At 44.5% G+C, this 24,381-nt stretch overlaps 1 protein-coding gene across 1 annotated transcript in view; it reads right to left on the reverse strand.

Annotated features, from left to right (window-relative positions):
* Window positions 1–21,411, reverse strand: part of Panx1 (pannexin 1) — a 48,118-nt gene extending 26,707 nt beyond the window's left edge. The window contains exon 1 of the mRNA XM_090343036.1: window positions 21,053–21,411. Within this exon, the coding sequence (XP_090199162.1) occupies window positions 21,053–21,233 (181 nt within the window). The 5' untranslated portion in view covers window positions 21,234–21,411. The remainder of the gene's footprint in view (window positions 1–21,052) is intronic.
* Window positions 21,412–24,381: the final 2,970 nt, after the last annotated feature.

Raw genomic sequence — 24,381 nt, forward strand, 5'->3', positions numbered from 1 at the left:
GCTCCCCTGACCCCAGCAAGTGTGTACAAGGAGGACAGGATACAGGCAGAGGGAGAGGGGATGGCACCCCACAGGAAATGCTCTCCCACATCCCCTTCAGTAGGGGGATATAATTATACTTAAAATGCATCCTGTCACTGATATTTGTGTGACTCGCGGCTGACAAAATCTCCAAAATAGGAATGGCATTAAGACGACATTACAGATTTGTGGTGATAATAAAACAAGAATAAATATGACAGCATAGTTCCTCGTTCCTACTAGTTGCTAAGTGTCACATTTTCCAGGTGAAGTAATAAAATGGTTCTGGTATTGCTGTGTATGGCCAACGTTCTCTCTTCCTACCCCATAAAGACAGAGCAGGGACAGTATGAACACACCATGCCAGATTTCATTAGGACCTGGGAACACTTGTCCTACCTATTCAGGAGACTGAGATCTGAGGATCACAGTTCAAAACTAGCCCAGACAGGAAAGTCTATGAGACCTTTATCCCCAATTAACTACCAAAACAAACAAAACATCCAGAAGTGGAGTTGTGGTTCAAGTGGTAGAATGCTAGACTTGAGTACAAAAGCCTAGGAACAGGGACCAGGCCCAGAGTTCAAGCCCCAGGAATGGGGGGGTTGGGAGGGGGCAGGAGGAAAAGAGCCAACTTTCTCCCTGGATGAGTGTGTGTGTGTGTGTGTGTGTGTGTGTGTGTGTATACATACACATATATACATATATATATATATATATCCTGTATGCCTGGAACAGGAGAGGGAAGTAAGGAGTATAAAGAGGGCAGTTTTGGGGGCCCAAGGTTCTGAGCACCTCTTCTTTCTCAACATATGCCTTCAGGCCCAAAGATACCAAGAAAGGACTTCTCAGACCCTGGGGAGGAGTTCATTAGGAGAGTCCTATAAAAGGAAGAGTCCTTTTCATCCAACGAAGGATTAAGTAAGAGTTGCAGATTTTGAACCTTACAGAGATTTTGAACCTTATCAGAAGGCACAGTTTACTCGGCCTCACACTATTCTGGCATCTATGTGGCTTTTCACACGCATGCTAAGCCATCCACCACCAAGGCTGTGGACAAATAGGAATACAAGGCAGATGGGTGGTACCCAGGCCACAGGCCAGTGGCTTTTGGTAAATTTCTTGGTGAGTAGCCTTCCTGGCTATGCTTATCTAGCCAAATACATACCCCAGAACACAAACAATACCACTCGGATGTTTTTAACGCCTGTCTAGCCAGAAAATACATCCATTAGTGTCTTCAGTGCACAATTCCAACATTTAGTAATATTCTCTAGAAAAAGGAGTTTCAGATTCTACCTTGCAGTCTCAGGGATACCAAGATGATAGGAGTTAGTCTTGGAGCAGAAAAGTAAAAGTAACTAAACTGTTTATTACAAAGCTTTTGCAAAAGATGAAGGAAAATACAGAAGTGACTAGAGTCTGAGGACGTATTGAACTCCTGGTAGCTGGTATATTATATATACTTTAATTTGTTTATTTGAAATAAGGAAGGGAAGGGGAAGAACAAGATGATTGGGGGGGAGAAGGAAAGTGGGACAAAACATGGGAAGGGGTATCAATGTTCAAGAAGTAATGTAGCTATTACCTGATGAATATCCCCTGTATATTACCTCAATAATAAAAACAATAAAAAAAGAATTTTTTTTAAAAGGCTTCAGAAAGCCAGCTGTGGTGACTTACATTTGTAACCCTAGCTACTCAGGAGGCTAAGATCTGGGGGTCACGGTTCAAAGCCAGCCCAGGGATTACAAAGCCAAGAGACTCTTATCTCCAATTAATCACTAAAAATGGGAAGTAGGGCTGTGGCTCAAGGGTAGGGCGGTAGCCTTGTACTGAAGAGCTCAGAGACAGCACCCAGGCCCATAGTTCAAACCCCAGGACTTCCCCTCCAACGAAAAGAAAAAAAAAAAAACTCTTTATCTGGAATATGTCAGAAGAAAAAAACTATAGGCAACTAGCAGCTGATTATATGGCAAATAGTCCTTTCCATCGCTCCCTCACTTAATTAAGCCTGATAGCCAAATGGGAAGGAAGCCTACCTGCCCTTTTACCCTGGAGAAAACCGAAGCACAGTATTTGCCAAGTACATGACCCAAGACAAACACATCATGGGTCAGCTTCCACATGTCTTAGCCTGGAGCCCAGGGCACCATCTTATATTCTACCACAGGGGCACTTGGGGTGGTACTTAGTATAACCTGTGGCTACAGCAGCAGGGGCTGAGGAGGCCATAGAAAGCAACAGAGGGGGTCCGGGAGTTTGGCCTAGTGGTAGAGTGCTTGCCTAGCATGCACGAAGACTCGGGTTCAATTCCTCAGTACTCCACATACATAGCAAAAAGCTGGAAGTGGTGCTGAGGCTGAAGTGGTAGACCTCGAGCCTTGAGAAAGTCCAAGGACAGTGCTCAAGCCCTGAGCCCAAGCCCAGGACTGGCAAAAAAAAAAAAAAAAAAAAAAAAAAAAGAAAGCAACAGAGGGAAGAGAGAGAAAGAGCTAACCACTGGATTTTCAATGACACCAGTGTAAGCACAAAGATGCTTTCCATTCTTGTCCAACTGTAGCAGGCTCTATGTTTCTGTTTCTCTCTCTCTCTCTCTCTCTCTCTCTCTCTCTCTCTCTCTCTCTCTCTCTCTCTCTCTCTTTCTCTCTCTCTCTCTCCTACTCTTTGATTCTTTTTTGTTGTTTTTGTTTTTTTCCAGTTCTGGGGCTTGAATTCAGGGCCTGAACACTAACTTTGGACAGGTTTTGCTCAAGACTAGTGCTCTGCCACTTGAGCGACAACGCTACTTTCAGCTTTTTCTGAGTACGTGGTACTGAGGAATTGAACCCAGGGTTTCATGCATGCTAGGCGAGCACTCTAACACGAGGCTATGCTCCCAGCCTCTTCTACTCTCTTTCAATATACTCTCTTTCAGTTCTCATGCATTACTAACATAGGGCTATTAGGATAGCAGCTGAGAGCTGTGAGGTCTAGGTAAGCCTTGGTTGGCTGAGTGGGTGGGTGGGTGGCTGAGTGGGTGGGTAGCTGGCTGGCTTCTCTCCCTTCCTTTCCTCCCTCCCAGGTCCCTGAGGAGGAATATCTTTCCTGTGTTGCTTCCATAATGAAGTGCTATGGGGCCAGCATAGGAATCAAACCTCCTGAGGAGCTAAGGAAGCTCATCAAAACTCCAAGTATGAGGGCTAGGAGTTTGGCCTAGTGGTAGAATGCTTTCTGAGCATGCACAAAGACCCAGGTTCGATTCCTTGGTACCACATACATAAAAAATGCCGGAAGTGGCGCTGTGGCTCAAGTGGTATAGCTCTAGTCTTGAGAAAGCCCAAAGACAGTTCTCAGGCCCTGAGTTCAAGCCCCAGGACTGGCCAAAAAAGAAAAAAATGACTAGACAGATGTAGTTAACTTGCTGGGAGAATTTCAAAGGAACTTTCAAGTGGAAGGGATTCTGCTGAAGTTAGGGTCACATTGTATGAAGCAGAGAAAAGCTGGTTGATGAAAACTGGCCCCAGCTGTGTACTTTTGACCCCAATTTAAAGGTGAGGAAAGTGAGATATTAAGATCTCATGACAGCTGTGCTAGGACAGCAACTCCAGCCTACACCTCCAGTCACAAGAAGGAAGAGACAAACGCAGAGGTTACTCAAGAAAATAGTGTCAGAAATGGGGAATGAGAATTAACCAGAAGAGTTTCTTGGGGGACGGGGGGAGAGAAAGTATCATAATGATCATGTCCACAAGAGTCATTAGTATCCACACGGCATTTCTACAAGCCTGCAAAATGGCCTTAGTCTATAAAAAAAGTATCAATTCTGATTTGATTAATGTAAAACAAACACTAAAAAAAACAAACCCTCAACTATATGTAATCTAGGGAGATTCTAAAACAATCTATTGGTTGTCAAGGAAATTTAAGAACTCTTCCATGGAGTTAGGAGTTTGACCTAGTGGTAGAGTGCTTGCCTAGCATGCATGAAGACCTGGGTTTGATTCCTTGGTACCATATACATAGAAAAAGCCAATAATGGTGGTGTGGTTCAAGTGGTAGAGTTCTAGCTTTGAGAAAGTCCAAGAACAGAGTTCAGGCTCTGAGTTCAAGCCCTACGACTAGCCAGAAAAGAACAATTTTACAATTTATTGCACTTTATCGTATTGAAGTTCATTGACAACAATCAACATAAAGAGAACTATGAATGTGGTATTCAGAGAAGAGTAAGAACTGGCTTTTAAAAATAAACAGACAGGGGCCGGGAGTTTGGCCTAGTGGTAGAGTGCTTGCCTAGCATGCACAAAGACTCAGGTTCGATTCCTCAGTACCACGCACATAGAAAAAAAGCCAGAAATGGTGCTGAGGCTCAAGTGGTAGAGCTCTGGTATTGAGAAAGTCCAAGGACAATGCTCAGGTCCTGAGCTCAAGCCCAGGACTGGCAAAAAATAAATAAATAACTAAATAAAATAAAATAAACAGACAGCAACAGGCCTCATAATGACAGAGTGGATCTGAGTCTGTTTCAAGTGTCTTTGACTTTACACAGAAGACCAATGACATTTACCCTGAGAGATTGTCCTCGCCAAATACTTAGTTCCTGACCACCCTCAAGTGCCCTAAAATCTTCAAAAATGAAAGATATATAAGGTCAACAGCAGAGAGCAGGAGGTTGAGGCAGAATTCCAAGTACAAGGCCAGTCGTGTCTACATAGAACACCTTGTGAAAGAGGAAGGGAAAGGAGGAGGGGAGGGAAAGGGAGAGGAAGAAGAGAAAGGGAACAGGAAGGGGGAAGGGCAGTGGAAAAAGAAAGCTGAGGTTGGTTACGTTTCAGGTATTGAATTTCTGTTGCATTACTTACAGTAGAGCCATGAAACCATGAAACCATGAGGACTCAAACAGGTGGCTTGATAGCCTATAAATAGTCAGATTCTGTACCATGGCAGGGATCCTACTTTTAGAAATGTGAAAGTGACAGATAATCTCAGGCAGTTAATTTTCTTCTTCCTCATCAGCAATGGCAAAGGAATAGAATACAGCCTGAATTTTTCTTTTTTTTTTTTTTTGCCAGTCCTGGGGCTTGAACTCAGGGCCTGAGCACTGTCCTTGGGCTTTTTCCTCAGGGCTAGTACTCTACCACTTGAGCCACAACACCATTTCCAGCTTTTTTCTATGTATGTTGTACCGAGGAATCGAACATGCTAGGCAAACACTCTACCACTAGGCCTCCTGCAGATATGAGTGCACTGATACTCTACATCATTCCTAAGCGACAGGAGCTGTGCTGCCTGCTTCAAAAAGTGTGGCCAGTTTCATTTCCTGTCTCTCAGTGGTTCTGATAGGAAACAATAAGGGGGCAACCTTAACCACTTCCGGCAATGATCCCATGGCTAATGAAATATACACAGAAAACCCAAACAAAGAAATACCTTCACTTTCTAAATATCTGTAAGTCAGAACAAATCAAAGGACACTAGTATTTAGACAAATACAGATTTACTTTCTATAAAAATGTAATGTCTCATTTTTTCCTGTTCTTACGGCCTAAGGAAAACACATTAAAGAATAATTTCTATGTAATTTTGTGACTGTATATGGAAAATACAAACTAGAGATTTAGCCTTAATAAAGGTAACCTTTGTAGAATCTGTTATCTAAGCCTGTATCCATACTGTTATTTTGGGGTATCACACTATGCACTGAATTATACACATAAAAAAGTAAAATTATGTTTCAAATGGTAAGAGCCAATAAAACAAAGAACTGTGAATGCAGCATAAAGAGGATAATAATTGGCTCTTTTTTTTTTTTGCCATCCTAGGGCTTGAACTCAGGGCCTGAGCATTGTCTTTGGGCTTTCCTCAAGGCTAGCAACCTACCACTTGAGCCACAGCACTGCTTCTGGCTTTTTTCTATGTATATGGTATCAAGGAATTGAACCCATGTCTTTGTGCATACTAAGCAAGCACTCTACCTCTAGGCCAAATTACCGGCCAATAATTGGCTCTTAAATCACAGAGCAGCCAGCAGCTTCAGGATAACAGAAGAGGTGTGAGTTTATTTCAAGTGTCTTCTACTTTGATAGAAAAGACCAAGGACAGCCAAATATTCAACAGTCCCTAATCATCTTCATGTACCAAGGAATTTCAAGAACTTTATAATTTCTCCTACCAGAAAGAGCCCAAAAACTCCCCCTTTCATTTTTCCAGCAGAATTCAACCCAAACCATCTTTAGCTTCAAAACAAACAACTATATTCTGAAATATGTAAGTCTCAAACTGTCTATCATTACCTTTACTTTTCCAATGCACACACTATTTAATGCCTATAAGAAAATGTAAGTGCTTTTTATAACAAAAACTGAAAAATGGAATTAAAATAAATGTCTTTCCCATCAGACAAAACTGGTTCACAGAAACTCTTTTTCTATACCTTATAATCCTGGCTTTTAAAGAGAATGCACTAAGGCTCCTTTGTGACAATGGGCATAATCACATGTTCCTTTCTTTAAAAAAAAAATCCGTAAGTAGCTGTCCAAAGGAGTTTCAACCCAGCATGCCAGTTTATGAGTATAATGCAACCTGATCAATGCCCCCCCCCGCTTTTTTTTTATCAAGTTCTCCCCATCTCTCCAAACTCCATCCATTCCCTCAATTTCCCTAGTTTCCTTTTCACCTATGAACACTGAGGAGAAAGGGAACAGGAAGGGAGAAGGGCAATGGAAAAAGAATACTGGGTTTGGTTACGTATTAGGTACTGTGAGTTTCTGTTGTGCTACTTTTCAGTACAAGTCGACCACCCTACCCCCTGAACCACAGCCCCACTTCTCATTTTCTAGTGGTTAATTGGAAATAGGTCTCCTGTTCTTTTACTGCTCAGTCTGGCTTTGAACCATGATCCTCAGGTCTCAGCCTCCTGTGTAGCTAGGGTTACAGGTGTGAGCTACCACACCTGGCTTACCAAACTATTCTTTACACAACTTGTCTGTTCTCTGATCAGGACCCAATTCTGTACCACACACTGAATTTAGTTCTCATGGTCACCTGAGCTTGGAATGGCCCATAGCCTTTCTTTGTCATTCACAACACTGATATGTGGTAACAGATAATCACAGGTTCTCTACTTTGTACAATTATCCCTTCCTACTGCCTAGGTTTGTGTTTGTGTATTTCTCCACATATGGAGGTTCTGCATTATGGGAGGAATTCTATGGAAGTACTTGGGTTTTCTCCAGGATATCATCTTGAGAGGCACCAGATGATAGTTCCTCCATGATGACATTGCTTAAAATTCTACCAGTCAGGTCTCTACTATAAAGTGCCCTTTTCTTTTCCCCTGTAAGATACTGAGAAGTCTATGAGTAGATTCTTGGAAACAATGCCAATGTGTTTTTTTTTTCCTGTGATTGGTCATGGGGCTTGAACTCTGGGCCCTGTCCTTAAGCTCTTGAGCTCAAGGCTAGAGCTCTACCACTTCAGCCACAGCAGCACTTCTGGTTTTCTGGTGGCTAGCTGAAGATAAGACTCATAGACTCTTGTGCCTGGGCTCGCTTTTAACTGTAACCCTCAGATCTCAGCTTCCTGAAGTAGCTAAGATTACAGGCATGAGCCATGGATGCCTGGCTCGTGTCAATGTTTTATTACATAAGCATCATATTCCTCTTTAACTTGCTCCCTCTATTATTTTTATTTGATAGCTCAAACCATTCATATGATGAAAAAAGAATCACACGCAAACCAATGTAACTTTCATATCACAGTGCTATCACTCCCTCTATCCTGTTCACCTCAGTTCTGATCACTGCTCCATCCTAACACAGAATCAACTCTTCCAAGTAAGGGGACAGTATTTAGTAAATACCCTATGAAACAGGAATTGGATGTTCTCCTTCTACCCAATAACAGAAACTTGTGAGCTAGTTAACATTATTCCCATTTACAGATGAGGTAACAGAGGTTCAGAGATGTTAAATGAGTTAACTAATTCTTGGCCAATGTAAGATTCAAACTTGAGTGTGTAGGTAAGGTACCTTCTTCCCTCACTGCCATGACACCACAGGAACAAGTGAACAGTGACAGGGGAGGAGCAAGAGTAGAGGAGAACCTGGGCGTAGGTGTCCCTGACTCTGAGACATGAAGCAATCAGATATAGAAGACATATAATGAAAAGGACAGCATTAATCTCTAGTAACGTGGTCCTGAGATCAAAGCCCTTGTTCTTGAAAAAGTGTCATTAAAAAAAAAAAAATACAAGTCTGCCAGGCCCCAGTGGCTCATGGTTAGCTACTTAAGAGGATCATGGTTCGAAGCTAGCTCAGGCAGGAAAGTTTGTCAGATTCTTTTCTCCAATAAACTACCAAAGCTGGAAGTGGAGGGAGCTATGGCTCAAGAGGTAGAACACTAGCTCAAAGACAGCATCCAGACTCTGAATTCAAGCCCCAGGGCTAGCATAATCCAAAGCCAACAAGATAACAGCAAACAGCTGGTGCTTTGGGATCTTACTCAGAATTCTGAACACGCTTTGTCCAGAATCACAGAGTCTGCTGACAGGATGGTGGGCACAGTCATCACAGAGCCTACCTAGCTGGGTCAGGAGATGGATCCAGGGAAGGTAAGGGCAGATGAATAAGCATTCCCAAAAAAGTCACAACAGGAACCTGCTGTGTAAGAATTAGGAAATAAATCCTGCAACAATTCACACTGGTTATACTTCCACTTATACTGGCTATACTTCTGTTTTGGGGTTGTGCACTATACGAGGGTAGTGTGAGAAACCGGGCACGGTCCCAAGATGAGCATGAGAAACAAATGCATTAAAAAAAAAAAAAAAAAAAAAGGCTGTCAGTATGAAAAAAGAGTGATCAACTTAAGAAAAGTGTTAAAGGGCCAGGCGGCTCTCTGATAGATGCCTTTAAGTACAAGTGTCAGAACAAAACTACTGGCAATTCATCTTCACTGGCAAAGTGAAACAAAATGGAAGTAACTTAGCAATGGAGGGATGTGAGCCTAAGGAGGAAAAACTATGTCATTCTTACATAGAGGCTCTAAAACCCTTATTCCTGAATGTTTCTTTTAAAAAGATCATGTAAGCCAGGCATGGCTGGCTCACACTTGTAATCCTCGCTAGCTAGGAGGCTGAGAGCTGAGGATTACACTTCAAAGCCAGCGAGACAGGACAGTCCAGGGAACTCTCATCTCCAATTAACAACCAAAAAGCTGGAAATGGAACTGAGACTCAAAACTCAAGGACAGATACATGGCACAGGACCAGCACCAAAAAGAAAAAGAAAAAGAAAAAAAAAAAAAAACCCTGCGTTATATACAATACACATTGGATTTCTTTTACTTCCGAATGGGTTACTTAACCTCTCTAAATCTATTTTTTTCATTTGTAAAACTTCATAAGATTCCTATAATTGTTAAAGGAAATAGCTACCACAGTCCCAGCATAAAACAAGAATTCAATAAATAGTAGTTAAGATTTTTATTTCTGTGTCAGGCACAGTGACACAATGTAGGTTATAGGATTCCATTGGCACATTGCATGTAAAATCTCTTCAGTGTACTTAACAGTTATTTAAATTATGATTTACCTATGGTTTTCTTACTGGTTTTCTAAAACTGTGAAACAAACACATCATGAAAGGCCTTGAAAAACCTGAAACTAAAAAAAAAAACAACCTGAAACTGATTATTTTAAATGACCACATATCTTGCATGAAACAAAATGGACATTATTTAGTGACAGAAGGACTTAGCCTAAAGTGGAAAAATGCAACCTCATTAAGTCCTTTCTCATGATCTCTTTTATAGATGTCTTTTAAAAGCTAGCTTCTGTACTGTACTTCCTGAAACAAAGATGCCCTTTTGTGGTGAGGGCCAAAGATTAGTAACTGACAAAATGAAAAGAACTTCCAAGGGTTGTTACCATTATGCAGACCAGGAGTCACGGGACTTCTTTGCAAACACAAGGACCCTGTAGTGCTCTGGGATACTGCAGAGCTACACCTCCGGACAACAAGGGTATTCTAAATGGATGACGGGAAGTTTCCCACGACAGAGATGGATTTTAAAATCACATGCGCTTCCCCCCAAGGACTCTCAATAAACAAAATGGACGTTCAAGCTTTTCATCAGAGCAGGGAGTTTACTCCCAGGTGTCCTTTGTGAAAGCAAAACACCAGAGAGAGGCAAAGTGATGCCCTCTTACAAGCACTGCTTCCATTTCCACACAAGGCAACACAGCAGATAGCTTGAAGGCACTTAGAGCAATCGCACTGAGCCTACCTCAAAAAGCATTCACTGTTTAAAAGATATTTTTAAAGCCAAGAGCATACCTAGTGGTAGAGTGCTTGCATGAAGCATACACAAAGCCCTGGGTTTGATTCCTCGATACCACATACACAGAAAGAGCTGGAAGTGGCGTTGGGACGCAAGTGGCAGAGGGTCACCCTTGAGCAAAGTGTCCAAGGAGAGTGCCCAGGCCCCTGAGTTCAAGCCCCAGGACTGGCAAAAAAAAAAAAAAAAAAAAAGGTGGGGGGAGGAGGATGGAAAAGTAAAAAAAGGAGGTGAATTTGATCAAAGTGCACTGTATACATGTCTGGAGATCTCACAATGAAATCCCTTTGTACAGTTAATATATGATAACAAAAAGTAGAAGGCATTTATTAGGGACTTGAGACTCAAAGAAAAAAAGATCATGGACTCTATCCTCCCAGGGCTAACAGTCCAAATGATAAGAGATGAGAAAAACAACAACAACAAAAATTGCATAAGAAGTCAGGCACTAGTGACTCATATCTATAATCCTAGCAACCCAGGAGGTTGAGATCAGAGAGGATCTCTGTTTGAAGCCAGCCTAGGCAGAAAAGTTTACAAGACTCCATCTCCAAATAACCAGCAAAAAGTTGGACTGAAGGTGTGGTTCATGTGGTAAAGGCACCAACAGAAAGCAAGCCAAGGGAGGGCAAGGCCCCCCCAGTTCAAACCCCAGCACTGTCAAAATAAAAAGCACATAGGAGGAAAATGGCTGAACTATAGCAGAAACACATTCAAAAGGGAGGAAAGAATCCAGGGGAAAACAGCACACACAAAAGAGCTTGAACCTATTTGGAACAGGAAATAGAATAGTATGCCTAGAGCACAAAATCTAGCTGGGTGTCAAAGCAGGAATGTGCTGTGAACTAGCTTTGTTCACAGTGTGAAACAGGTTCAGCAGGGTGGAGTAGGGGGTCAGGCCTTGTGTTTTAGCATCTCAGGCTATAATCCATGCACTCATGCTCCTCCAGCCCCTCTGAGCTGCTGGAGATGTGACATTGAGTTGGGGAAGAGATCGGTTGCAATTCCTGGAAAGCAAGCACAGTCTTCCACAGGAATCTGAGGAGCAGGCATTTCATGCAGCAGAGTGGAGACTCCATCTATGTTGATCGGCAACATCTGAGCTGGGGTAAGAGCTTGCTCTGCTCAGATCATTCACTCAAACACAATCAAAGGATAGTCTACATCATGGCAGCTGAGAACTCAAGCTCTGGAATCAATATGCAGAACTCTAGGTGCCCTGAACACTGCTACTGTTCTGTAAGGATCAAAGAAGGAGTCAAGTCAGAGATGGGACTAGAGCTTAAGAAAATAGTAATAGTAAAGTAAGTTTAAAAAAAAAAGGGGGGTAGGACATTAGTAAATAACTCACACTAAGTGCTTTCTTACTTCTAGAGACTGCTTTGCTGCTCCAGTGTTAATTTACAGAGCTTGGATCGTTTTTTACCATTATCTCACTTACTGATGAGAAAACTGGGGCATGGAGAAATCACACAGCTTGTCCAAGTCCTCAAACCAAACGTATGATATGCCAGGTTCAATTTTAAGCACTACATGGTCATTCAAAAGTGGACCAACACAAAGATCCTGAAAGACTTGCTAAGCAAAATGTCATGCCTGCATGTCTACTGGTATGACATGTCTACTGGAGTGTCAAAATACAGAGAGCTGCTTTTACTGGGCCTGTGGATTAACTAAAAACAGGATAAAGCAGCAGATATTTCGCATCTGTGCTCTTTGATCTGAGCCCCTCTTTCCTCTGTAGTCACTTTGCAGTCACCAACAGAAAGAACAAGAATTACTACTTAATAAGCATCCTGTGGAAAAGGTAAACCTCCCCTCAAACAGGCAATGGGATCCTGTGGCAAAGAGAGTGCACCCAAAGAAAACTATAAAAGCTACAACCTCTGCCAATGACCCCATCTGAATCAATCCTGAGACAATGGATTGGAGAACTGAATTACCTGTTTGAACTACACAAACCTTCTCACTTGTGAGTACAGTACTGCAGAGTCTACCTGTGACTTGGGACTATTTAAATTATACACAACTTTTTCTCATCCTCCCAAATCTCTCTACTTATCCCAAGAAAAATACTTGTACCCAGAGGAAGATAATTGAAGGTGGTTGAAGATGTACTGAAATGCAGTCTTCCCATGGTTACCATGGGATAAATCTCCTTTCTCTGCTCATCACCATGTCTCTTTATGTAGTGTATACAGGTGAATAGCCAGACCTAAAATGTGAAACTCTTGAAGTTTGGACTTGGGGGTCTGAAAATGTTGATTTTACACATAAAAGGTTACATGTATACAATACACAGCCAAACTAACCGAAGTATATTCAGGAATGGATTGAAACTAACAGTTTAATAAAATGAATATGAGGAAGCTGAGAGGGGTGACTAGGTAGAGTGGTGGGTAAATACAGTTCTAATACTCAGTGCTCAATGTACATATGTGAAAATGGAACAAGCTAACTTGAGGGGGGAGAGGGGACAGGGAAGGGACACAGGGAATAGACGGGGAGAAAGTGATGGAAGGGATGATACTGATAAAGATACACTGTACTCATAAATTGTTACATTGAATTGAAATCCCTTTACACAACTACCTAACGATAATAAATATTAAAATTAAAGCTCAGATCTGAAGATCATGGTTTGAAACCAGCCCAGGCAGGAAAGTTTGTGAGACTATTATCTCCAATTAATCACTGAGAGAAAAGAAAAAGGCTCCATTTTAACCATATCAACTCTAATACCCTCAGGAGTTACCAGGCTTCCTATAGAATAGCTTCTGATCCACTTTTCTGAAATACATGCCCTACTCAAAGCACCAGGCAATTCCAAGATACCCTGACACTGCAGATCTCAAAGTACATGAGTAACAGTCATTTACTATTCACATCTGTCCATTCTCCACAAAGCATCTTAGGCAATATTTACTTTATTAATTTTGGTACTGGAGATTGAACCCAGGGCCTCCTGAATGCTAGCCAAGCACTCTGTTACCTGAGACATTCCTAACTCTTTGATTTGTTTTATAAAACAGGGTCTCCTTAACGTTTCCCAGGCTGTGCCTGTTTTCACAGTGACTGGGATGACAGAAGTGTCCCATCATACCCAGACCTGAGCTAAGATTTCAAAATGTTCATAGCAAAAAGAGTCCTATGATGTTAATTTGAATGAATTCTAAAATCCAACTTCCCAAATCCCAAGATCAGATTCCTGCTCATCTCATACTCATAATCATACACACACACACACACACACACACACACACACACACACACACACACACACACGACCAATTACACTAATTTCCTTTCACGCTTAAAAAACAACAACAACAACGTAGCCTGGTGGTAGAGTGCTCACCTAGCATGCAAGAAACCCTGGGTTCAATTCCTTAGTATCGCATACTCAGAAAAAAGCTGGAAGTGGTGCTGTGGCTCAAGTGGCAGGGCACTAGCCTTGTGCAAAAAGTGTCCAAGGACTGTGTTCAGGCCCTGAGTTCAAGCCCCAGGACTGGTCAAAACAAAACAAAACAAAAAGCAGCTTTGTTCATAGTAGTGTGTCATCAGCTGATGGCTCTCTTTCTGGGTACAGCTACCCCCCTCACCCCATTCCAGTGAGGCTCCCTTACCCCAGTCCACAAGCACTCTTGACAGCCAGAATCCCAGGGAAGCCATCTCCCCTAGGAGGGGGCAAGATCCCAGGACCTGTTCACTTCTTCACCGCTAGATGCAAACAAGAGGAAATCACATGCACGAGCAGCACTCAGTGAACAAGTGAAGGGAGAGAAAAGATGAAGTACACAGCAGGCATGAAACTCAACAGTCCCTGAACTGAAAGCACACAGGGTTGCATCCAAAAACGAACTTTAGTCCTGTGTCCTTGTATTACTGGGGGAGTGGGAGACAATCCCCAGGAGATGGCCTTTGGTCACACATATGGCTGTTGCAAAATACTGCCTGGTAATCTTATCTCCTGAGGAGGTTGAGATTCATATGTTCACAATTCACAGCAAGGCTGGACAACAAAGGCACATAAAAAGTATTCCTTCATTTCCTACAAGAAGACATGTCAGCTCTACTTATGTGACTGTGCATGACAAGGAAAACAAACTAAGAACACAAAGGCTTAGTACTGTTTCTACAAAAGGATTGAAGGCATATTAAGAAGAATTTTGTGACTATTGGCCTCTGGGTTATCCTCCTGTCAGGAACACTGGGGAAAAGAAAAGACAGATGGTCACAGTCACGTCACCCACACGCATCCCAGCCAAACCTGCAGAGCCTACAGAAAGGCCTGAGTCTGACTCCAGTCCACTGATGGCTCACAGTGCCTTTAGACTGTCACACACTTACCCATGGTTCAGCCAGCTGGCTTTACTGAACACCAGCCATGTGCCTGCCAGCCTCATTCCACTTCCTCTTCATTCTATCTTTGCCTCTGTCTCATTTAACTAGCATAGCTATCTCATTACAAACAACAACCAAGTGCAGACAAGTAACACTCTTCCCACCCACCAAGGCTCTCTGAGAAGCAGCCTTTTCACAAGGAAGGGGAGAGGGAGAGAGAAATAGAGAGGGGGGAGGGAGGGAAGGAGAGGGGGAGAGAGAGGGAAAGAGGGAGGGAGGGAGAGAGAGGGGAGAGGGGAAGAGAGAGAGAAAGGGGGGAGGGAGAGAAAGGGGGGAGGGAGAGAGAGGGGGAGGGAGAGTGAGGGAGAGAGATGGGGAAGAGAGGGAGGGAGGGGGAGGGAGGGAGAGAGGAAGAGAGAGAGAGGGAGGGAGGGAGGGAGAGTAATATCTCACATTTTCTAGTAAACCATGTTTATACGTTTAGGTGATTAAATTTAAATAGCAAACAATAGGCTCAAAACAAAACACCATTTTGTTTTTACATTTTTAACTTTAAAAAATAAGAGATTGTTAAGATGAATATCTGAAGGGTAGAGAAAGATTTCATGAGCAAAGAATAACAAAGCTGTCAGTCCTTCTAGAACCAAATACCCCAGGTCAGAAGGCAAAGGCAAGCAGCCAGAAGGGCAGAACAGTCTCCCAATACTGCCAAGAGAGGCAGTGAGAGCCCAGCAACAGATCTTGTGAAATCCCAAGGCAAATAATACAGAACTACAAACTAAAACCAGGATGTCACTTCAACTGTAAGAATAGCAAATTAGGGCTGGGAGTTTGGTCTAGTGGTAGAATGCTCATCTAGCATGCACGGCAGCCCAGGTTCGATTCCTCGATACCATATACATACGAAAAAGCCGAAAGTGGTGCTGAGGCTCAAGTGGTAGAGCTCTAGCCTTGAGAAAGCCCAAGGACAGTGCTTAGCTCCAGAGTTCAAGGCCCAGGACTGGCAAAACAAAACAAACAAACAAAAACCGTATATCTAAGAACAGATTAGTAACTAGAATACTCCAGATGTTTAAAAATTTAAACTCTTCTGGGCTAGGAGTTTGACCTAGTGGTAGAGTGCTTGCCTAGCATGCACGAAGACCCGAGTTCCTTTGAACCACATACCAAAAAAAGCTGGAAGTGGTGCAGTGGCTCAAGTGGTAGAGCTCTAGCCTTCAGAAAGCCCAAGGACAGTGTTCAGGCCCTGAGTTCAAACCCCAGGACTGGAAAAAAAAATAGCAAATCAAACACCCTAAGTGTCAGCAGTGACAGGAGCATAAATGGGTGTTGAGGGGCCTCAGGAAGTACCTTGGCAACTTAAAGGTGCACGCATGCCGATGAGACTTCCAACTGCACTGTGGAATGTGCATGTGGCACACACCGAAGCTGAGGCGCTGCTGTAGGAGATGTGCAATAGTATTTCCTACTAACCTCACATTGTTAGCCGCCTTTCTCGTTTTCTTGTGAAAGCACAAATTGAAGTTTTCCATAGAGATTTTCCATTTCATCTGAACTTTAACACAGGCACACACAAACGCAGATACAGAGGCACAGGGCAACAAGAAATTAAATCCACCTGGAAAAATCTCCCCAGTGCCACACGGATCATGCAGTGGTGCCCAACTTCAGAGCAGTGTGTGGTACCAGCCTATCAAGCCAGTGGAAGCACTCACACTATGGAAGGCCTACTCGTTCTCTATGCCAGACCATACACCACCTACCACACCAACACGGAAGTTTTGGTTTTCTTTAAGTTCCTACATTCATTTCACTCTGTGAAGATGTGCTATTATGGAACTATGGTGTAAGACTCTAAATACTAGCACCCTTTTACAGACTACCCCAAAAGAATCAATCAACTTTGTCAGGTGGCACATACTGAAAAGTAGCCTGAGGATACTCTAAGCAACATGACTAAATTCAACCACAACAGAGAAGATGACTCCAGCCACAGTTGCAGGAAGTACAGAAGAGAAACTGTAAGCAAGGATTTTCAAATTGGCAGCCATTGTATCTTCCCTCTGACTCACTGGGGCTGCCCTCAACAAAGCACCAGAGCAAAGCTAATTCAGAAGGCCCACATCCCTCTCTGCCTACAGATGAGGCTGCCCATTGGGTGGGGAATGAGGAAGGTCAGGAGAGGAAGAAGGATCTTTGGCTGACCAGAATTTTTTTTCTCCAAGGCACTACCCCCCCCCCACACACACACAAGACTATGAATATCATTCAGTATCTGGTCTACTCAAAGTTTTGTCTTATGCTAGGGAACAATGGCCACCATCTAAGGATGGGGGTTAAACATGAGCCATGGCAGAGAAGCCCATGAGACTCCATGCAGAGCTTGTATTCTACAGTAAGTTGTCACCCTGCTCTTTCGTGAATTTCTCTTCCCTCTCTGTGTATAGTATCTTTGTAGGAAGACTTTGTGTGATACAGGGCTGTACCTTCTGCTGCCTTTCTGATAGTAAGGATGTGTGATGTTTGAGCCACACAGAATGCCACCTCTCATCTTCCCAAAATGAAGCCTTTCAGAGATTTGAACACAGATTCCTCTTCACCACAAAAAAATACTATCCAAGGAAGCAGGGAGCCAGAGTCTCACACCTGCAACCCTTGCTACTCCAGAGGCTGAGATCTGATTCTGAGATCTGAGGATCCCAGTTGGACTCCAGCTCAGGCCGGAAAAATCTATAAGATGCTTATCTCCAATTAACCACCAAAAAGTCAAAGTGGAGCTGTGGACCAAAAGTAGAGGGCCAGCCTTGAGCAAAATAAGCTAAGGGGTGATGTCCAGGCCCTTAATTTATGCCCCTCTAGCAGATATCCTTTACGACTTTTATTTGAAGCAATCTATGAGGAGGCCCATCTGTCCTGACAGAACGTTTTATTAAATGACATGGAGTAGAGAAATTTCAAGCAACTGGGACCCATAGCTGAAATCTTGTTCCCTCAGGATAGCATACAACTAGAGAGGACAAAGGACTGGACTCCAAGGTGCTCTACTGAGTTTCTACTGAGCACCTTCCCCATGGAAGAGGTGATTAGGGAGGAAGATGGGAAACACTGAAGGCTGTGGCAAAAGATCCCAAGCTGTCCTCCACCTTGACTACCACACCACATCTGTCCTGCCCTTCTAGTCACATCTCCTGTGGGCACAGCAAGATCTGGTGAGTGAGAAAGGCAGCGTACTCTCTGCTCTCTGTCCCCATACTTTTTTGAACTTGTTATCATTAGGCAAGCACTACCAGTTAAGCTACATTCCTAGCCCTCCACCACAATCTTCACCAGCCCAGATAACTCCACACCCCAACCCACCACACAAGGACTTATATTTGTAAACTATTGTACAGGCCCTACGGCCCTGTGGTGATTTCAATAACAATCAATTAAGTTTAGTTCATCAGTCCAAACAGGAAAAAAAAAAAAAAAAACTGACACGTGTGATGATTCGTGGTGATTTCCTAAGTCTAACTATGCAGACAGCTCAGTGTGAACATGGGCGCCCATCTCCCCTTCCATGCCAACTTCAACTCCCACAACTCCGTGACATTCAAACTCTCGAATCCACGTGTGTTTTACCTCCCTGCTTCATTTCACTCTGCTTCATAACCTTGGAATCAGAACCCAGGGCTCAAACCAAACTTAGTTTTCAACACCTCTAGCTGTTCCTGTGACTCAAAAGGAACCTCTCTTTTTGCCCCTTACCCATGACACTTTTTTGCCCAGAACCCATGACACTTAAAGTAGTAAGTGTCCAAGTTCTCCACTAGATTGTGTTTCCAAGGGGCAGGGTCTGCATCTCACATGAGCTATGCACATCTGGCTCAATAAACATCTCAAGATACCAAAATCTCACATCATTCACTTAATATTATGTTTGTAAAATGACCATGCAAGATTTCAGCTTGTACAGATCGATAAAAGATTTAGTACCCTGTATGTGAGGCAGTCACATGCATAAATGTGTAAAATATGAGCATGAGAGTTCTTCAGTCTCCAGAAACGGAGAGCCATTATTAGAAGAGCAAGGATGCAGCCCTGTTTTAAGTCAGAAGACCCTGTCACACACTTCATTCGACCTCCTCTTTATGATTTTTTTTCTTTCTAGCCTGAGGACACCAGCTTATTATCAAACAAATATTAACACTGCATGATATAATCCCAGTACAAATTCCTTGCATTTACATATGTAATTTTCTAAATCCCTGCTGGTTTTATCTAGATTTATGCTATATACGTGTCTAGCAGGTCTCTCTTGCTCCTACTGGCTTCATTTCACATGCCTGGCCTCCTGCTTTGGCACTCCTGAAACACTTTAAAAGGTGGTGCTTCATCCAAGTGCTGGCTAACCTGGCACGTGGAGCGCAAGCCCCTGACTTGTAACTGAATCAAAAAGGGCTGAGAGATGCTCTCTACTAGCAGTTCGGGGTGAGTGGTACAAAGAAAAAGACCATGTCTCAAAATACTTTCACACCCTACTCAGCAGTGCTATGCTCAGCCTCTTGCTGGATAAACCCACTGCCATTCCCCTCCCCCACCCCCAAAATACCCACAATCTGGACCTAGCTAAGGCTTAGGAATAGACTAAAAGTTAGCTTTAGTCTTGGAGAGTAATCAACTCTCTTCCAGTCCCCTGCCCAAGTAAGTGTTCATTCTCTAGACGAGGCACCATTATTCTTAGGTCTCTGTTGCCTGGCACGGTCCAGTGCATAGCTGGTACTCAAGTAGTAGTTGCAGAAGCAAGAAATTATCTCCAAGACACATGCAACTTGGTTTTCCTTTCAGTTGGAAGTCACAATTCCTTGTCATCTAGAAAGCAAAAGGAAATTGCTATGACTATGCCCGGCTAAAGACTAGGGAAACTGAAAGGTTACTTTCTTCAGTAAGTCTGACAACTTCCTGCACAACTCAACCTTGAGTGCTGCAGACCACAAAACTCACCTAATCAATTTGTTCCTTTAGCTTTATTTTCATTAATATTCATTCTTTATTCATCTCGATCTACAACTTTATAACAAGTTCAATCAGTTTCTTCTTTCAACAGTCTTATTATAATACAATCACTCAAGTGCTTCTTATTACTACTTATTTCCCTGAAATACACTTTCCTCAGCACCATACCTGTAGACCTCCACTGAGGGCCTACGCGAGGTCAGGCAGTCTGTCTGCCTCGCTGTACTATCTCCCTTCCTTCATGTCCAGATTCTGCAAGCCCCATCCAACTTATTTTTAAGTGATGTTAACAACCAGTCTGTCCTCGATCACTAACTTCCCACTCCTGGGAATGTCCCTTTCCTCTGTTATAATTTGATGCAGGCCCACATATGCTTCAGAATCCCAGGAACAAGGAATATTCTCTGCCATATCAAATTCTCAGCAAATGTGCTTTTTCTGCCTAGCAAAACTCCATTCACCCTCTGTCACAGGCCACCCACTTTCCCCAAGGTCCTGCCCCACTTTCTTTCTCCCTCACCATCTTCCTATTCATTCATTCACCTTCTCTCCTGTACTGAAAATCAGGACACCTGTTAAATAAAACCAGCCACTGAGCCCCATGATCTTGCCCAATTCACTTAACTTTTAATTTCACAAACGCTATGTGTGCACACACCAAAACTGAGTCTTGAACTCAGGGGCTGGGTGCTATTCGTAAGCTTTTTTGCTCAAGGCTGGAGCTCCACCACTTGAGACACAGCTCTACTTCCAGATGTTGACTGCTTGATTGGAGATAAGAATCTCACAGGCTTTCCTGCCTGGACTGATTTCCAACCTCCTATCTCAGCCTCCTGGATAGCTAGGATTAAGGTGTGAGTCACAGGCTCACAGAAATGAGAATTTACGTGAAGATTCGTGTATCTCTAATTCCAACAGAGCTGTTCAAGCACAGGATCGAACATCCCAAGTGGAGTCCTTCCCATCACTTACAATCCTTGAGAACATCATGGATGTAAAACAGCAACAGGAGAACATACTTCTTAAGGAGCACTTATCTTCACATCCTACACTCAGCCACTCCAACTTTTCTGGCAGACAGAGGAGGGAAGGGAGGGAACTTGGCAGATCTGGGGTAAGACCTCTACCTAACACAGGGTGATCAGTGGGGCGCAGAGAAGAAAAAAGGACTGAGGCGCAAGACAGGAGAGTCGAAGGATACAAATGATGCATCTGGACAAAGGCTTCAGCGCCTAAACCGAGCGGGCCACGTTTCTTCCTGGCCCGCAGGCCCGCAGGGGTTCTGAGGACGAGTGGGGGGCGTGGCCACGCGGACGGACCACCAACCACGTCTCGCCCGGCCCCGACCACCCAGGGCCCGGCCCCCAGGCCTCACCGATGGAGATCTCCTGCGCGAAGGCCAGAGAGATGAGCAGCAGCGGCAGCCCCACCGAGATGCAGGTGACCATTTTGTCCACCGCCAGCTCCAGGCGCAGCCCCTTGAACTTGGGCTCCGTGGGCTCCTTCAGCAGGAAGTCTGAGAAGACGTACTCCGTGGCCAGGTGGGCGATGGCCATGGCTACGGAGCACCAGCGCCGGCCCAGGCAGGCCCGCTAGCACCGCCGGGCGCCTCCGGGATGCGGAGCGCCGCGCGCCGCTTTCCCTCGCTCCGCTCCCCAGCGGCCGGCCCTTTGTCTCGGCGTCCAGAAGCCCCGCCAGCCCCGCAGCCTCACGGGCGCCCGCTGGGGCCGAACCCAGGGCAGCGCCCGGGCGAGCGCGCACGCTGCCGCGCTCTTTGGCCGGGCCGGGCCGGGCCGGGCGGGGCGGGGCCTGGGCGGGGCCCTCGCAGCTTCCCCGCGTGCGCGCGCGGCTGCCGGGCTTTCGGGCGAGAAACACCCGGAGACCGGAGCACTCGCCCGGGCCGCCGCGCGCTCTTCCGGAACCGCCGCGGGATGGTGGGGGGGAACCGGAGCTCGGGGGGCGTGGAGTTCCCGGAAGCCTCACGGACGCGAGGCGGGGCGAGCGCGGCTGCCGAGCCCCCCGGAGTCCGCCCCGCCGAAGGGGGTCGTCCCCCCGAGGGGCGTTCCCGGAAAGTGCCCCTCCCCTCCCTCACCGCCCCCTCGGGCCTCCGTGCCCTGCGGAGCCTCAGCCCCAGCACTTCCAGGGAATCCGATCTGAGCAGGGCGTGTGGTTTCCTAAGTGCCTCGAGGAGCAGGGGTCGTGATAGGAGAGCGGTGTGCGGAGACATGGGAAACACTGGGGTCTCCCGACATACCTGGGGCAGCCCTTGGGGTCGGCGTGGCTGCCGTATTGGCTGTTGGTCTCCTCGTCTGAATACACTCCACCTGGGCGGCTCTGGATGCTTTGGACCTGAACCCCAAGCCCGGGCGCTGGAGGCTCACCCAGCTGCTTGGGAGGCTGGGATCTCAGGTTCAAAGCCAGCCGAGGCAGGAACGTCTGTCTGTGAGACGCACAGTGCCCTGTGGCTCAAAGTGGTAGGACTCCAGCCTTTGAGCAAAAGAGTTCAGAGACAGTTTCCAGGCGCCAGCATCCACTCACGCTCTCGTACAGAAGACGGAGAGCCATCTTCAACAGTTCCTGATGGCCAGCCCCCCTCTGTCCACTGTCATGTCACCAAACCACATCCCCTGAGACCCGCCGAGCCACTCTCCCTCACAGCTGCTCAAGGGAGCGTTTAACTGTATTTTGTGTTTTTGGTCTTTTCTTTTTTTTGTACTGAGTGACATCCCAGCCACCAAGGGAATTTATTATTATTATTATTATTATTATTATTATTATTATTATTATTATTTTGCTTGCCAGCCCTGGGCTTGAGCTCCTTGGACTTTCTCAAGGCTAGAGCTCTACCACTTGAGCCTCAGCACCACTTCTGGCGTTTTTCTATGTATGTGGTACCGAGGAATCGAACCCGGGTCTTCATGCATGCTAGGCAAGCACTCTTACCACTAGGCAAAATTCCACCCCCTCCCCCCAAGGGAATTTTTAAAGCTCCATCCTGATGGTATAGCTCTTCCACTTACAGGCTACAATGTTATTAGGATAAAATTCAAGTTCGTTACATTGGTCACTACCTATGCCGCCAGCTTCGCTACTTCTCTTTGAATTCAAGTTAAGCCTTTTCCCTACTGATAGCCTCCCCTGTTCAAAATGCTTCCTACACTGTCCCCTTACTGGCTTTCCTGGCCTCAACTCCATGTTGCCTCCCCAGGAAAGCCTTCCCTGAGTAGACGATAAGGCCCCTTTGCTCACTACTTTCCTAATACTACCACCACCAGATATTAGCTGGGGATCTTGGAGATGTGTATGTAATCCTCTGTGCTTCTGTTTCCTCATGAGTAAAATGGTTGGTTATTCCTCTTGGGTTTGTAGTTCCTAAGGATCTAATGGGTTAACAACAGTTAAAATGCCCAGGATAGTACTCGGCAACTGATATGTGCTGTGTAAACATTTTCTCTTGCTCTGTACATATATTTTTAGTAATAATTACAACTCAACAAATGTTCAGTTATTTAATGTTTGTTACCCCATCTAAATAGTTCTAGGAAGCTAGGTTAGTACCCAGATATGGGGGGGAGGGAAAGGGAGGGGGAAAGGGAGGGGGAAAAAGAGGGGTTGAGAGAGGGAGAGAGAGAGAGAGAGAGAGAGAGAGAGAGAGAGAGAGAGAGAGAGAGAGAGAGAGAGCGAGCATAAGAGAGCAAGAAGCATGAGCACTCAGGTCTTGGGAGCTGACTGAGCTTTTTGCTCAAGGCTTTGCCACTTGAGCCATACCTCCACATCTAGCTTTTTGATGATTAATTGGAGGTAAAGAGTCTCCTGCCTGGGCTGGCTTCAACCATGATCTTTGGATCTCAGCCTCCTGAGATTACAATCATGAGCCACCTGTCCTCAGCTTACACCACTTTATGACCAACACTTCACACCATTTCCTAGTACCTTGTAAGGACTGCTAATCAAGTGAATGTTTAAAGGAAATTTAAGGCAGCCCAATTTATACCCATTTGTACATACATTCCAGGCAGCTATGGCAAGTTCTTTGTGGGCCAATTTTGAGTTACATGGATGAGGAATAAAAGATGAGTAGTTGCATTTATTTCCTCAAAGAACTCTGGTGATTGCCAGCAATTGTAATCATAATGTTCCACAGACATATGTGAAAATGGAGCTAGATAAATTAAGGGGAGGTGTGGGGTTGGGAGAAATGTAGAATGATTAAAGGCATGATCACTCATCAAGCTGTACTGTACTGACAAATGGACACTTTTTAATTAAAACACCTTTGTATAACTACTTAAGGGTAAAATACAATAACCTAAATAATTAATTGACATAGATAAATAAATAGAGCTTAGTAAGAGAAGTACGCATACAGCTCTAATACAAAATGGTGATTGTGGTGAAAGGTGACATGTACCCACTGAAGGGCAGAGAAGGAGTCAGTCTCTCCTTTACCATTTTCCTCTTCTGCTCAGGCATTTGGCCTATTATGTCTCCTTACATAGCAACCTTTGAGGATCTGGGCTGAATCTCTACAGTTTTGCTAATTGTTCTGAGCCTTGGAAATGCATATTCAATGAGATGTCAATCCAGATATACTGAATTTAGAATGGAGACAAGAAAGATAACTTGTAAGAAAATGAGAAATAGAGGTACCTGACACTAGTATAAGGAAAGACAAAGTGTGTGTGTGTGGGGGGGGGAGTTCCA

The sequence above is a fragment of the Megascapheus bottae genome, chromosome 12 (genome assembly GCF_031878675.1).
Source record: "Megascapheus bottae isolate mThoBot1 chromosome 12, mThoBot2.hap1, whole genome shotgun sequence".
NCBI lineage: Eukaryota > Metazoa > Chordata > Mammalia > Rodentia > Geomyidae > Megascapheus > Megascapheus bottae.